At 33.6% G+C, this 16,827-nt stretch overlaps 1 protein-coding gene across 4 annotated transcripts in view; it reads right to left on the bottom strand.

Moving 5' to 3' along the window:
- Nucleotides 1-16,827, bottom strand: part of SPATA1 (spermatogenesis associated 1) — a 53,471-nt gene that overhangs the window by 22,531 nt on the left and 14,113 nt on the right. For all 4 annotated transcript variants that reach the window (XM_032361308.1, XM_032361309.1, XM_032361307.1 and 1 more), the window contains exons 3-6: nucleotides 9,956-10,062; nucleotides 8,409-8,526; nucleotides 5,054-5,107; nucleotides 4,729-4,957 (exon numbers count right to left, since the gene is read on the bottom strand). In XM_032361308.1, the coding sequence (XP_032217199.1) occupies nucleotides 4,729-4,957; nucleotides 5,054-5,107; nucleotides 8,409-8,526; nucleotides 9,956-10,062 (508 nt within the window). The remainder of the gene's footprint in view (nucleotides 1-4,728; nucleotides 4,958-5,053; nucleotides 5,108-8,408; nucleotides 8,527-9,955; nucleotides 10,063-16,827) is intronic.

Below are 16,827 nucleotides of genomic sequence, written 5' to 3' on the forward strand. Positions count from 1 at the left end.
CCCTCCTACCCCCAAACTATAGTAGTAGTAGTAGCAGTAGTAATAATAGGAGTAGTAGTAGTAATAGTAGTAATAATAATAATAATAATAATAGCTAGAAGTTACAGAACCAATTACCCCATTAGGCAAATCCTGAAAGCTCTATTCATATCATCATCTATGTGAAAGAAGCCTTCAGGCATTAGGCAGTGAACAATCTGCATGGCCAAACATTTGCAGCCCTGGGTTTGCAACCTGGGTTTGAAGTCAGAGTGCAAAGCACTCCCTATGTCATCTTAAAGAACATGGGCTTTAAGTAGCAATCAATGAGTCTTTCAAAGGTTTTCAAGCAGGGAGATAAATAATCCAGCCTGTAACAAGAATAATGATGCTGACTACATTCTGGAGGATAGACTGGAAAACAGATTATAAGCAGCAAGGCAGCTACAAAATGGCTTTCAAGTTTCCTTTACTCTAAGAATCTATTATTCTATAGTGAGGAATATTTCAAAGTTTGAACAACTAGAACAATAATGACTAAAGTCTGAACAACTAGAAGAATAATGAAACCAAACAAGAAAGCATACTTGTTTGGAGGCAACAATAAAGTATTAAACACATTAAAGTTGAGACACAAAAATGTAGAGGTGTGTAGCACAGACCCATGGGAAGGAACAGAAGATATCTAATGGAAGGGAATACCCATTTTGATATGAAAATGGGTAAAGCATTACTCTTTTCTCCGTTATTAAAGAACTTGTAAAACATACTATGTACTGCCTTCCTAGCTATATTTGATAATATAATGCTAGACCTCAGATATTTTGCATTCTCATGCACCACAAAAGAGTAATTTGGTATTTTAAGAAACTGCACAACAATCAAATGGGGAAGGGTACATATGGAAAAAAAATTAAGGAACTTTACCTCACATCACATGTAAAAATTAATTCCTGATAGATTAATAAATTAAATTGGAAAAGCAAACACAAAATGTTTGAAAGATAATACATCTCAGGGTATAAAAGGGATTTTTAAAAAAAGATATAAATAACACTACCCATAAATGAAAATACCAATAAAGTTGATTATATTAAAATTTAAGAACTGCAGTTCCATTTTTGGTTAGAATTATAAGAAGATGAAACAGTGCTCCAACTTGAACAAGGAGAAAAAGGTACATAACCTATAAAATAATAACTTTTCTTGAATTCATTGGAGAATTATATTTGCAAGGAGTTGAATTCCAGTTTCCATCTAGGGGAAAATTATTTCCTCTATGGCAGAGCACAGGAGGAAGGGGTAACTACCATTAAAAGAAATAAGAAAATAGTTAAAATTTTAAGGCATTCTAAAGGCCAATGTAGGCTACCAGGATTGTTTAGAAACTCTGGGATCCTCAGACACAAAGGACATCAATACTTAATAGCAAGCTTCTTCCCATATGCCTGTATCATACTCACAAGAAAGACTGGGGGTAGAGCAGGTAAACTGAAAGAGCCATCAGTGGCACATAGGTATGAAACCCCATCCTTTTCAACACTATCTTTTCATACAAAGTAAAAGACTAAGCCACTGCGGGGAGGAAGAGGAAACTCACCCATCTCAGAACCCATGCAAAAATCTATTGAGACTCATGGAGGAATAGAGGCAAAAGCCATCAGCAAGCAGGTGACTCTCCTTCCAACAATATTAGCTTTGAAAAGTCTTTGGGGAGGGGATAGAAAACCCTCTCATCCCCAGTTAGAGGCAAGGCCTAAAGGAAGGGTAGGAGCCAAAGCTGTAAGGATCATCTTGAGCCCAGGATCATGCACTGATACAAAGATTAGGTTTATTATCACTGGGTGGGGAGAAAAAACTCTCTCTTAAATATAAAAAGTCATTTTTCTCCTTACTTTTTATTTCTTTAAAAGTTGACTAACGGTGTAAATTAAAAATGGTAAAAACGTATTGTGGAGTTATACACAGAAGTAAAATATATGACAACAACAGCACAAAGGAACCAAGGGAGGAAATAGTAATACTGCTGTATGGTTCTTATCTATGATGTTGTATATGATTTGAAAGTAGACTTCAAATTAAAAGTGTATATAATGTATACCTCAGAGCAAATCTTTTCTTAAAGGGCCAGATACTAAATATTTCAGGCTCATGGACCATTTGGTCTTTATCATAACTACTCAAGCCTGTCATTATAGTGTAAAAACAGTCATTGAAAATATGTAAACAAATGGGTATGGCTGTGTTCCAAAAATATTTATTAAAAACAAGCCAGAGGTATGGATTAAAATAAAATAAAGTAGGGGTGTCTGGCTGGCTCAGTCGGTGGAACATGCAACTCTTGATCTTGCGGTTGTGAGACTGAGTTCCACACTGGGTGTATAGATGACTTAAAATTAAAAAAAAAATTTTAAGTATAAATATAGGTATTTGCTTACCTCTACCTTATAACAACCACTAACAATTTTCTAAAATAAGAAATAGTAAGACAATAGTGGATATATAGTGAGCAAAGAGTGGAGATAAAAGTTAATCATAAAAAACTTCTCAATCCAAAAAAGGCAAGAAAATGGAAAAACTAGGAAGATAGAAGACACGAGACAAATAGAAAACAAAGAGTAAGACCTGAGCCGAAGGCAGAGGCTTTAACCCACTGAAGCCACCCAGGCAACCCCCAAATGTTCATATTCAGCATAAATAAATTATGGTATAGTCATAAATGAAATATTATACAATGAAAAAATGAAATGGTGTTTTATGTGAAAGATGACTGAATCTTACAATGTTGGACAAAAGAAGCAAGTCAAAAATAAAATACTTTCAATATGATTCCATATTAATGCAACCCAAAACATACAAAAACTAAACTATTGTTAAGGAACACATATTCAGGTTGTAAAACTGTAAAGAAAAGCAAGAAAACAATGATCACAAAAAAACATAGTAGTAGTTATCTCTAGGAAGAAAGAAGATGTGACTAGAGGAAGACACACAATGTTGAAAAGTTCTTAAAAGAAAAAGAATAACAACAAGAAACACAGCCTTAGAAACAGCCATTAAACTTCTTTTAAAAAAATAAGACAAATGCACAAAGCACTTAGAAAAATGTTGCTTGCACCAGTATTCATAATAGCAAAAACATTGATACAGGGTTGGGTACATAAATTATGCCACAAGGAATTCTATAATGATGTAGATCTGTATTTATTGATAGGAAAGATATACAATATATTCTGAAATATAAAGAGGGTCTAAGAGGGCCTGTATCCTCATTTTTAAAAGCTAAAAATATTTATTACATACAAGAACTGAAAAAAAATAACTGGAAGAACATATACCAGAATACTAACAAAAGCCATTTCTGGATTGTAGAATTATTTTTAAACTTAATTTTCTTCTTTATATAGTTATTGGTGTTTCCAGAACTTTTTAAAAATGAGCATATGCTGGCCAGCATACTTCTTTTTGGAGGAAAGCATCAAGAAATATAATTTAAAAACTACATTTTCACAAAATTCAAGGGTTAAATATTCTCACCAAGGATTTTTTTGTGTGTTTTGTGCAAATATCTGGCCAGTAGAGCTCAGTATATGAAATATGACACTACTCACAGCTTTATGTAGGGCAAATGCCCACTTCATTAGCTACTTGACCTTGTACTTTTCAGGAATGCTGGGATTCCACTCTGAATTTTTTTCCCCAGGTATTTTCCCCCTTTAAGTAATATCCTGACTAGAAAGCAATATTTAACACTGTAGCAAACACAAGACTAGATCAATGAGGTAAAGATTCTGAGTATCTCACTGGCATCAAATAAAATAGGTGGATCTCATCCACATGTCTTATCAGAAATAATAAACCACATCAGAAGGGAGCTATAAACTTACAAAGTAAGAATGACTATAACTGAAGATGGAGAAAAATGCAACTGATGAAGAACATGCATATTTTGCAGCTGTAACGGATGTTGTCATTAGTTGGAAAGATTCATTTATAAATGTCTAGTGTATTTGTTTTTCCATCATAAACAGTTTATTTCTTTATGCAACATTTTTTTCAATAAGTTCTTATAGTTCCAGCTTTATTTATATGTTTAATTTTGTTTAATTATCTACCACTTTTTTTAAAAAAAGATTTTATTTATTTATGAGAGAAGGAGAGATAGCAAGAGAGGGAACAGAAGCACAGGGGAGCTGGAGAGGGAGAAGGGGCTGGATTCCATAGGAAGCTGGGAATCATGACCTGAGCCAAAGGCAGATGCTTAAAGACTGAGCCACCCAGGTGGGGTGGCTCTTTTTAAGAGCTGAACTATCAGTAAATTGATGAATGTAATCATATAAAGATTTGTGATTCTTTGAAATACAAATGTCTCCCAGAATTAAAGTTGCTTTGCTTTGGTTTGATACAGTTGTGGCTAAGATCTTCTCACTCATAGTAATACTACCAAGGTTCTATGCAGTGATCACTTCCTTTTCCTCTGGCCTTAACTTTATCTGAAGCTATTACAAAAGAAGGTAGTAGAGTTTACTTAAGTGCAATAAGTATTTTTATTTGGCTTTTTCACATACTAATTGTTTTTTTTTCTCCCACTTGGTGAAACTATTTTTTAAAAACGCCAACTGGAACTATAGCTTTCGTTTGCTATTGCTACATTTATAAGGCTAGATTTGCCCAGAATTTGCTTACAGGCCTGACTACTAAAACGTACTATAATAACCTCTTTGTTTTTCCCATTCCGGTTGAAATCACCTTCTTCCTGATTCTTGTTGAGAAGCTCTTTCAAAGTGTTTACTAAAAAACTGGGATCTGTTCCAGGTTCTTCCTTCAACAAAGTTACTCTAAGTGGTCTGTGGATTATTCCATCAGCCTCAGCAACACCATTATTAGTTTGCCGCCCATCTAAAGCAACAGTTGATGCTGAATAAATATTTCCTAAATGATCCATTATAGGAAGCAAATATAATTCTGGTTGAAGAGCCTAAAACATACAGAAAATTTTATAAAAAATTAGTTTGTAATTTAAAAAACAGTAAGTTAAAAAATTAACATAAGTTTAAAATGTTACATTACATACATATGGAGGAGCAAATGATTTGAGTTTCAGTTCTGATTCTTGTTTTACCTTCACCTAGAAATAAATGACAAAAAAATCAAGCTTCTGTATGTTTTCAGTTATTTTTATTCCTTTTTTTTGTAGAAGGCACATATCTGTGACATAAAAATCAAATCTAAAAGCTGGTAACTAAGGCTAGAGTCTAGAAAATGTAGAACATAATCCTCTTTCTATTCACTATACAAAACATAAAAGAAATTCTATGTCATTTAATAGGTTCTATAATCATGGCTATGATTATATGGTTATATGATTATATGGCTATGATTATATATGACTATAAGTCCACTTACATGGACTCACTTTATGTCAAGCACGATTTTAGGTGCTTTACATATATTAGCTCAGTTAATCTCCACAATTCCATGTGATAGGCACACATATTACATATTAGACAATAAGAGTGAGGAAAGAGAAGTTAAATAACTTGCCCATGATTTTATAACTAGGAACTTTCCAAATTGGGATGCAAAACCAGATAATCTGGTTCCAGAGTCCAATGTTGTAAATTTTATTTCCTAAATATATAGCCCATAGAGTTCATTTGTTATTCATCCATCCATCCATCCATCTATTCATTCAACAAATACTGAGGGCATACTATGGGTCAGGAAAACCCAAACTATGGATCAGAACTATGGGTTCTATATGGTGGGAGATATGATGGTAAACAAGGCAAAGTCCTTGCTCCCATGTAGCTTATATTCTACTTAGGAGAACAGATGTTAAATAAACATGATTTAGGATAGTGAAATGTGATTTATGAAAACGAAAACCTGATGTAATAGAGAGTAACTTAAGAGAAAGAACATCTAAAAACTAGGTGGTCAGAGAAGGCCCTCTTGAAAATATAATACTTGAGGCTGAGATCTGAATTATGAAAAGAAAAAGAAAGCTATTTGAAAATCTTAAGGAAGTAATTTCCAGGCAAAGTGCAAAGAACATAAATCAGAAAGGAGTTTGTTGTATTTGGTGACCAAAGATTTTTGTGTTTGAAATGGAAAACTAAGAAGAAAAATAGCAACAGTTAAAATCTGAGAAGGAGCCTGCCTATTCCTTATGCCCTCTATATCTCTGGCTTAACCACTACAAAGTCTCCTAATTAAAGCCTGCTAGTTACAATCCCTGCCTCTAGTCTTTGAGGGCTCTCATCGTGTCATCTTTTGCTCAAAAACTCCCAACACTTCAGAAACAAACAAAATTCATTAATCTGGCTTTCAAGACTTTCAGCAAATCACTTCATAATTTATTCTCTATTATTCCGTTTTATACCATGTTCCAATAAAAAGGGCAACATTTACTCTTCCTTAATTGCTTGTTTTTCTACTTCTGTGCTCATTCTATTTTCTCTGCTTAGAAAGCTTTTCCCACCCAACAGTTTTGCTAGGTCAAATATTTATCTTTCAAGATCCAAACTGAATATAGTTCTTTTCTCAAAGTTCTCTATGTCCCCTCTTCTCCTGCTGGAAGTAATCCCTTTTTCTTCTGAATATACAAAAAACACTATTTTAATTATGTGTTTTCTCTGCACACTACAGTGAATGCTCTTTAAGGGCTGGATCCATAGCCAGTTTTCTTTTTTTTTCATTTTGTTTCTAGAAAAACACCAATAAATATTTGTTAAAAAATAATAACATATTAGAAGGATTTCAGAAGTTGATTTAAATTATCTTTATTTAGGTCTCTTTCAACCCAGGATTCTGCAATTGATAATTTGTATTTTAGATATTATGAAAAAGAACAAAAAGGAGAATTGTTTTTTCTTCCTTGAGAAAAACTTAAAGGTAGATATTTAACCATACTGAACAGACTTCAAATGACAAAAACTTCATATCTAGCTGCTGATCCTGAGAATTCCATACAGCAAATTCATTTACAGTACTACTTTGATGGAAAATGCTTTTTTCCTCCACTATCATTATTTAATTTGTCCAAAAAACACTGAAATACCTCTAATTTAATTTTAGGCACTGGTTATAAACACAATAGTGAATTAAATAAAGTCCCTACTCACAGGGAGTTATAGTCTAATGGCAGAATCAGATGTTAAATATAAACAATCACATAAATACATACTAATGACATAATATGTTAACTAGAGGGGAATAGGAATATACTGCATTTTTAATATAGAAAGTCTTTTTGATTAAAGAAATAAACCTTATGTAGTTAAGAGAAACCAGCAACTTGGAGATCTGATGGCTTGCTAGATTAAGAATTTCAAGTAGGAAAACTCTACTTAGAAAATCCCACCATTAGGGGCACCTGGGTGGCTCAGTGGGTTAAGCCTCTGCCTTCAGCTCAGGTCATGATCTCAGGGTCCTGAGATAGAGACCCACATCTGGGCTCTCTGCTCAGTAGGGAGCCTGCTTCCCCCACTCTCTCTGCCTACTTTTGATCTCTCTGTCAAATAAATAAATAAAATCTTAAAAAAGAAAAGAAAAGAAAATCCTGCCATTAAACCACAGAAACTATAAACAGGAGTGTTCAAGAGATAATAGTAGCTGAAACAAACAAACAAAAATTGTTGGGGTCCTATAATTTCACATCAAATAGGGCTAGCTGTGGCCCAAACAATGAAGCCCATTTTTGTCCAGAACACAAGTACTTACTTAAATGTTTTAGGGGACACCTGGGTGGCTAAGTTGATTGAGCAGCTGACTCTTGAGCCTATGACAGGCTTGCATTGAATGTGAAGCCTGCTTAAGAGTCTCTCTCTCCCCCTCTGCCTCCCACCAGCTCGTGCACACACATGCATATGCTCTCTCTCCATTAAAAAAAAAAAAACTTTAAACACTCATTTAAATTTAAAACTACACATTATTTATATAATAACATTTTAAGTTTGTCTTCCTTTTCTTCCCAAGGAAAGCATAGCCCAAAATATCCCCCATCATTTTAGTGCCCAGTAATATGCCAATAAGTCCCATTTTTTCTTGATGATCTATGTTTTTAGTGATTTTTCATTTTGTTATGATTGATATTACTTATCCCATTTATAGAAGTGACTTGACAAGAAGCTGAGTTGACAAGCATTTAAAAAACACAATTTGTTAAGTTATGCTTTCTTTAATCAAAAGGAAAAACAACTTTTTAAAAAGATTTTATTTATTTATTTGACAGAGAAAGAGAGATAAGCAGAGAGGCAGAGAGGTGGTGGGGGCGGAGCGGGGGGAAGCAGGCACCCCGCTGAGCAGAGAGCCTGATGTGGGGCTCCTTCCCAAGACCCTTAGACAATGACCTGAGCCGAAGGCAGAGGCTTAACCTACTGAGCCACCCAGGCACCCCCAAATGGAATAAAATTAAGAAAACTTACCACAGCTAGATTATTTCCAATGCATTTCAGAAATAAAAATTTTTCTGCAACAGCATCTTCGCCAAGGAACTCACCAAGTCGTTCTCTCAGGGCTTGTAAAGTTAGGTGAGGAGATACTCTGAAATATCATGACATTGCCTTATAATGGAAAATGAAACAGGTTTCAGCTATACTACAGATTTTATAACGTTAGCTATCTCAAACATAAATACTAATTTAATGTATCATATATAGCTCAATTTATTTTTACATTGTCTGGCACTTTATAGAACTTCAGGAAATTTAAAAAAATAAAATGATTATACAAATAAATACTGTTTATAAAAGTCCTTTCTGTACTGAAAAGGAAAATGGTTATCTACTTTTCTCATCTGCCTCCAGACTGTATTATTAAAAAAAGAAAACTCTGCTATGGAATTTATGTACTTTTATATATAAAGAATGATTAAGCCACAAATATTTATTTTGGAAGCTTGACAGGATGATCCAGTGCTTAAAAATTTCTTTGATAATCAAATACTGTTGGACTCCATGTCTTTGTTCATTAAGAATACTTCACTCCTCAACATCTAAAATTTAAAGCCATCATTTATGCTACTGTTTTGGGTTTTTGTTTTTCTAGGATTTTATGGGAAACATTATATAATTAATTCATTCAACCACAAAATATTTATTGAGCCCCCACTATATATCAGGCATTGCTCTAAAGGATGGGAATACGTCAATCAACAAAAGAGACAAAAATCTCTGCCCTTACAGACTTTATAAATCTAATGGTGGGAAAGAAAATTAGACAAACAAACAAAATATAATTCATAAGACACTGCTAAGTACTATGAAGAAAAATAAAGCAGGGAAGAGAGGGTAGCTATAATTTTAAATATAGTGATTAGAGAGGATCTAAACAAAAAAGTAATATTAAAGTAAAGAGTTAAAGAAGAGATAGGATATATTAGGGCAGAAGCAGCATTCTAGACTAAGAGAACAGCAAGTAGACACGGATCCTGAGGTAGATTCATGTCTGATGTGTTCCAGAACAAAAACGACACTAGTATGCTTGAAGTGATGGGGAAGATAAGGAATAATGTCATGTGTGCTTCCTATGTATACATATACTTACATGTACATATATGTAAGTTTACATACACATATAGTCTCTTTCTATTTTGAAACAGTTCAGTAAAAATGTCATTGTGGATATACTGATCTAACCACTATTCAGAGATCTTCAACAGGTTTCCAATTTCAGATAATTTCTCTTAATTCTCTCATTCTCTTTGTGTGTAATGATAGTAATATACCTGTTATACCCTTTTATCTGGGTGGCAGTGGCACCTATGGCACATATGTTAACTAAGTAACATATGTTTCTAAAATACTTATTAACTGTTATATAACATTATTTATTGATAATATTAAGTTAGAAACTGGATCATCATACGGACCAGAGTGTCTCACTTATAATGTAAATTTCCAAAGAAACATTTTTCTCTGCAGAAAAAAAGACTGCTTTTTCAGACATAATAACATGACCACAAAATACTTGCCTTATAAATCCAGCTGAAATGAATTTGTTAACAACTTCTATTGAAATGGTATTTAGCTTATAGTTCCACGATCCTTCAGGGACATAAAAAACATGAAGTTCCACCAACTAAATAAATAAATTGAGAAGAACATCAGTTAAAATATTTTTAAAGTGAAAAAAATCAACCAATCTCCTCTAGAATTTTAAGCTTAATAAACGTAATTGAAATAAACATGGAATACATGTATTTTTCTGAGCAGACACAGAAAACAAAATGAAGAGCCAAAATTTTGGTTAGTTGGCTACTTGGCACTTGGAGCACATCTCCTTAGAAACAATGTCACAGATGTGGTCCTAGGGTACCCTAACATCTCTGACACAGGTTTCTTTCTGCAGCTTGGAATAAGAGTACCAGCCCACCAAGATCAGTTTTCTGGTTACCAACCTTTTCCTCTCCCCTGATCCCTACCTACTCAGTTCTGTTGGGGTGATTTTGTGGAATCCTTATACTTTACATATTGTCTCCCTAACAGAGTTGTGATGATTTCTAGTTCTCAGCAATTGCAAATGTGTGAATACTGTGGTTAAGGAAGTATTTTTGTTTCCCAGAATTCTAGGAAGAACCTATTCCTGATGGTGATAGGGAAGGAAATGGTTGTTCTTACATAGGTCATGTCTGTCAGCTTAGCTTGCCTGTGCTTATAAATACAACTTTCTTTTCTATTAATGTTTTGTTAAACCTCAATTAGAATACTTTGTTTAGAAGAATATTTAGATTACTACAACAGAAACAGGACAATTATAGCAAATATTCCAATCTTTTAGTCTAAGGAAGTTATTCATTGCATATTAAAATTTAAATGATTATTCTCTACAATATTAAATATCTGAGAAAAACTTTAAATAGTTGAATATAACCAATCATTAAAATTAGAAATTTTTATATTGAACTGAATGTTTTGCTCGTTTTTATAGACCAAGTAAATTATTTCTATACATTTGATATATGTATATATCTGATGTCAGGCTTGCCACATGCTGTATTTTGAACACCAGAGCATTTAAAAAATAATTCCCCAGCTACACTATACTATTCATAGATAACACTATACTATACTATTAATACTATAATATTTAATAGCTACATAATATTTGCAAAACCTTCAGAAGACTTAAATATGACCTTATCCTTTATATAAATGCATTAATATTTTCTAGGAAAAAATATTTATTAAACATTTTACTCTATTTTTGTATAAACCAAGTAAATTCTGTCAATATTTTTATAATAATTCATGAACTATAATTCAAAGTGTTTGTACAGATTTAATTCCATAACTGAATGAGTAGGCAATACAGAGAAAATATACATAATAAAACATTTCTTTAACAAAATTTATAGTGAATTTGTGTTTATTCATTCCCTCAGTAAATATTTACTGAATGTCTATCATGTGCCAGCACTGGTCTAGGCATTAGGAATACATAGTCAATAAGACAAAGATCCTTGCCTACGTATAGCTTTACATTCTAATGGGGTATCAGGGCAAGAAGAAGGGTGAAACAAGTGAAGCACTAACCTCAGGTACAAAATTTAAGGCTATGCCAAAACCTCAGTAATCAAGACAAATAACATTAAAAAAAGAACAAACTACTCAGTGCAAAAAAGTTCACGATAAACAAAATCTCAAAAATTTAAATAATGACAGAATTTACTACTAGTAGTAAAGCCTGAGGAAAAAGGAAAAAAATATGAACTTCAGTATGTTTCTTTGAAAATATATATTTCTTGATGGTCAACTGTTTTCAGAATAACCTAGTAGTTGAAAAAAATACTGAAAACTTCAAAAGGATGTATTAAAATTCAAAACATTATTTTAATGTCAAATATTCTCTTTATGTCAAATCATGAATTTGTTATAATTTTACTTTCCTGGCTTTCATGGAAGTTCATCAGTAATATTTTTATCAAAACTATTAGCCATTTAAAAATATACTAAAATATATGTTTATGGACACATATTTTGCCTTTTGCTTCAGGCTCCAATATGGGTAGGCATGGCACTATCAGATTCTATTTCCATTTAAAATGTTGCTATTATGAATTTCTTGCATCAGTTTTTCATTTAAAAAATCTTTTGTTGAATTATTTATCTTAATTATGAAGGTTTTTTTTGGTGTGTGCCCTTAAATTTTATATCCAAGGCAAGTGGCTTATTTGCCTCAGACTAGTCCCAGACCTGTGAAGGGCACAAACAATAAACGATAAATATAAAACACTGATAAGTTATACAGTATATGAGAAAGGGGTAAGTACTAGGGAAAAGGATAAGAGCAGAGTAAGGAAAATTGGATGCTAAAAGGGGAAGTAGGTTTCAGTTTTAAATAGCCTGGGTAGGTCTTATGGAAAAGGTAAGATTTAAGACTGCAGGGGAAAAAACAATTAGCCAAGTGCTGATGTAGAGGGAGAGTTTCAAGAAGACCTAAAGCAAAGGTCTTTTTTTTTTTTTTTAAGATTTTATTTATTTGATAGTGAGGGGGTGAGGAGAAGTTGGGGTGGGGAGGGAGCACGAGCAGGGGTAGGGGCAGAGGAAGAAGCACACTCCCTGCTGAGTTGGTTCCCAGGGTCCTGGGCTGATGATAGACGCTTAACCAACTGAGCCACCCAGGAACCCCTAAAATGAGAGAGTGCTAGTATGATTGAAGCAGAGAACAGTAAGAGATAAAATAATAAAAATGAGGAGCACAAGGAACAAAATAAATAGGGTTTTTCAGGCCACCAAAAGATCTTATTTTCAGAAAATGGGACGCCAATACAGGGTTTTAATAGAAGGACATCTGACATTCATTTTATAATTTTAATATGAAAAATTCTAAACATACATACAAATAAAGGAATAAAACTCTGAATACCCAAATACCTACTAAGTAGATTCAAAAGTTAACATCATACCACATTTACTTTCCCTCTCTCTCTCTTAAAGGCAGACTGCCACATGCAGGCCTTATTTGGATGTGTTTGAAGTGTGGGAAGCTTGATTACCCTAACTTCTCCTACATATGGACCTTGAGAGCTTGTTTGGAGGTTCTAGCAGGCAAGCGCAGCTGCTCCTATGCCCTTGACTGAAGAATGATCCTTCTTTATTGGGGAAGGTCCTCCTCTTCAACACAGCGTGCAGCTTCGGAAGGGATGAACATGGAGCTGTGAGGGAGGAAGAGGACACCACCCTCAGCCAGCCAGATCAGCCAAATCAACCCTGGTGATCAATGGGCTGACAGATGTCACAGATTCTCTCAGATCCTCTATCCCATTCTTGATAAACCATTCAAAGTAAATCAGATGTCGTGAAAATATACTCCTAAGTACTTTGGCAGCCATTGCCTAAAAATAAAGATTTGTCCAAAATAATCACAGTACGATTTTCACATTTAAGAAAATTAACAATCCTTTAATGTAAAATAATATCCATTCCATATTCAAATTTCCTCAAATGTCCATTTTTCCTCAATGTTTTTTCAATCTAGAATCCAATCAAAGATATCTTTGCATTGGGTTTGTCACATACTTCAATAACTTAATCCGCAAGTTCTTCCAGACCTGTATTCTTTTTCCCCCTTTTCATGGCATTAACTTTTTGAAGAGACTGGGCCAGTTATTTTTTTTTTAAGATTTTATTTATTTATTTGACAGACAGAAATCACAAGTAGGCAGTGAGGCAGCAGAGAGAGAGAGAGGAGAAAGCAGGCTCCCCACTAGGCAGAGAGCCCGATGCGGGGCTCCATCCCAGGACCTGAGATCATGACCTGAGCCGAAGGCAGAGGCTTAACCCACTGAGCCACCAAGGCGCCCCTGGGCCAGTTATTTTAAAGAATGTTTTGCATTCTGAATTTACCTTATAATCTCAAGATGGCATTTAACTTAATTCTCCAGTTTTTTTTAAACATAGTATAATTTTTAAAATCATTTTTTAAATCATGAAAAGTGTATTCTTTAATCCCCATCCCCTATTATCCTCATTCCCCCAAGACCCCTCCCCTCTGATAACCATCAGTTTGTTTTCTACAGTTAAGAGTCCGTTTCTTGGTTTCTCTCTCTCCCCTTTTCTTTTCTCACTTACTTTGTTTCTTAAATTCCACATGAATAGGATCATATACTATTTGTCTTTTCTCTGACTGACTTTGCTGAGCATTATACTCTCTAGCTCTAACCATGTTGTTGCAAATGGCAAGATTTAATTCCTTTTTATGGTTGAATAACATTCTGTTGTATATAAAGATATATAAAAACTTCTTTATCCAGTCACCTACCAATGGACACCTGAGCTGCTTACATAGATTGGCTACTACTATAAATAATGCTGTAATAAACATAGGGGGTGCATGTACTCCTTTGATTCTTTGGTAAATACTCAGTATTTTGTATTCTCTGGGTAAATACTCAGTAGTGTGATTACTGAAGGGTAATTCTATTTTTAATTTTTTTAGGAATCCCCATACTGTTTTCCATAGTACCAGTTTGCAGTCACACCAACAGTGCAAGAAGATTCCTTTTTCTCCATTATTCTCTTCAATGCTTGTTATTTTTTACTTTAGCTATACTGACAGATATGAGGTGATATTGTGGTTTTGATTTGCATTTCCTTGATGATGAGTGACGTTGAGCATATTTTCATGTGTCTGTTGGCCATTTGGATATCTTTGGAGAAATGTCTGTTCATGTCTTCTGCCCATTTTTCATTAGATTGTTTTTTGGGTATTGAGTTGTATTAGTTTGTTATATACTTTGGACACTAATCCTTTACCAGACATCATCTGCAAATATCTTTTCCCATTCCTTCGGTTGCCTTTTAGTTTTGTCAATTATTTCCTTTACAGTACAGAAGCCTTTTATTTTGATGTACTCCCAGTTGCTCAGTTTATTTTTGCTTTTATTTCCCTTGCCTCAGGAGACATATCTAGGAAAATGTTGCTATGACTGATGTCAGAGAAATTACTCTCTTCTAGGATTTTTATGGTTTCAGGTCTTGAATATAGGTCTTTAATCCATTTTGAGTTTATTTCTGTGTATACTGAAAGAAAGTGGCCCAGTTTCATTCTTTTGCATGTGGCTGTCCAGTTTTCCTAACACCATTTGTTAAGAAACTGTGTTTTTCCCATTGTATATTCATTCCTTCTTTGTTGAAGATTAATTGACCATATAATTATGGGTTTATTTCTGGGGTTTTCTGTTCTATTCCATTGATCTATGTGTCTATTTTTGTCGGTACCATACTGTTCTAATTGCTACTGCCTTGACAAATGACTTGAAATCTGGAATTGTGATTCCTCTAGTTTTGTTTTTATTTTTCAAGATTGCCTTTGCTAGTCGGTCTTTTGTGGTTCCATACAAATTATAGGATTGTTTGCTCTAGTTCTGTGAAAAATGCTATTGGTATTTTGATAGGGATTGCACTAAATCTGTAGTTTGCTTTGGGTAGTATAAACATTTTAATATTTGCTCTTCTAACCCATGAGCATGGAATGGTTTTGCGTTGTCTTGAATTTCTTTCATCAGAGTTTAATGGTTTTCAGAGTATAGGTCTTTCACCTCCTTAAGTTTATTCCTAGGTATTTCATTGTTTTTTGGTGCAACTGTAAATGGGATTATTTTCTTAATTTCACTTTCTGCTGCTTCATTATTATTTTATAGGAATGCAACAGATTTCTACACATTGATTTTGTATTCCATGAATACTGAATTCATTTATGAGTTCTAGTAGCTTTTTGGCAAAGTCTTTAGGGATTTCTATATATAATATTTCATCTGCAATTAGTGAAAATTTTACTTCTTCCTTCCTTCTGCCAATTTGGATGTCTTTTATGTCTTTATGTTGTCTAATTGCTATGGCTAGGACTTCCAGTACCATGTTGAATAAAAGTGGTAAGAGTGGACATCCTTATTGTATTCCTGCCCCTGGAGGAAAAGTTATCATCACTGAGTATGATGTTGGCTGTGAGTTTCATACAAGGCCTTATAATGGTGAGCTATGTTTCCTCTAGGTTTACTTTGCAGAGTTTTTATCATGAATGGATGTTGTCCTTTGTTGAAAGCTTTTTCTGCATCTATTGAAATGATCATGGGTTTTTTAGCCTTTATCTTATTGATATTACATATCACATTTATGGTTTTGTGAATATTAAATTATCCTTACATCCCAGGAATAAATCCCACTTGATTGTGGTGTATGATTTTTTTAATGTATTGTTGGATTTGGTTTGCTAATACTTTGTTAAGGATTTTGCGTCTATATTCATGAGAGATTAGCCTGTAGTTCCTCTTCTTCTTCTTCTTCTTCTTTTTTTTTTTTTTTTTTTAACAGTGTCTTTATCTGCTTTGGTATCGGGTTGATACTGGCTTCATAAACTGGATTAGAAGTTTTCCTTCCTCTTGTATTTTTTGGAGTAGTTTGAAAAGAATAGGTATTAACTCTTCAAATGTTTGGTGGAATTTGCTTGTGAAGCCATATAGTCCTGGACTTTTGTTTTTTGAGAGTTTTTGGATTACTGATTCAATTTCATTGCTTGTAATTGGTCTGGTCAAATTTCCTGTTTCTTCTTGCTTTAGTTTTGGTAGGTCATATGTTTCTAGAAATTTATCCATATCTTTTCACTCGTCCAATTTGTAGGCATATATGTTTTCATAATATTATATTACAATTGTATTTCTGTGGTGTTATCTTTCCTTTTGCATTAGTGATTTCGTTTATTTGGGTCCTTTTTTTAAATGAATCTTTCTAGAGGTTTATCAATTTGGTTGATCTGGTTTCATTGGTCTATTTTTTTAAACGTTATTCTTTATTTCTATTCTAAACTTTATTACTCCCTTCCTTTTGCTGGGTTTGTTTTTCTTTT

This window comes from Mustela erminea, chromosome 10 (assembly GCF_009829155.1).
Source record: "Mustela erminea isolate mMusErm1 chromosome 10, mMusErm1.Pri, whole genome shotgun sequence".
NCBI lineage: Eukaryota > Metazoa > Chordata > Mammalia > Carnivora > Mustelidae > Mustela > Mustela erminea.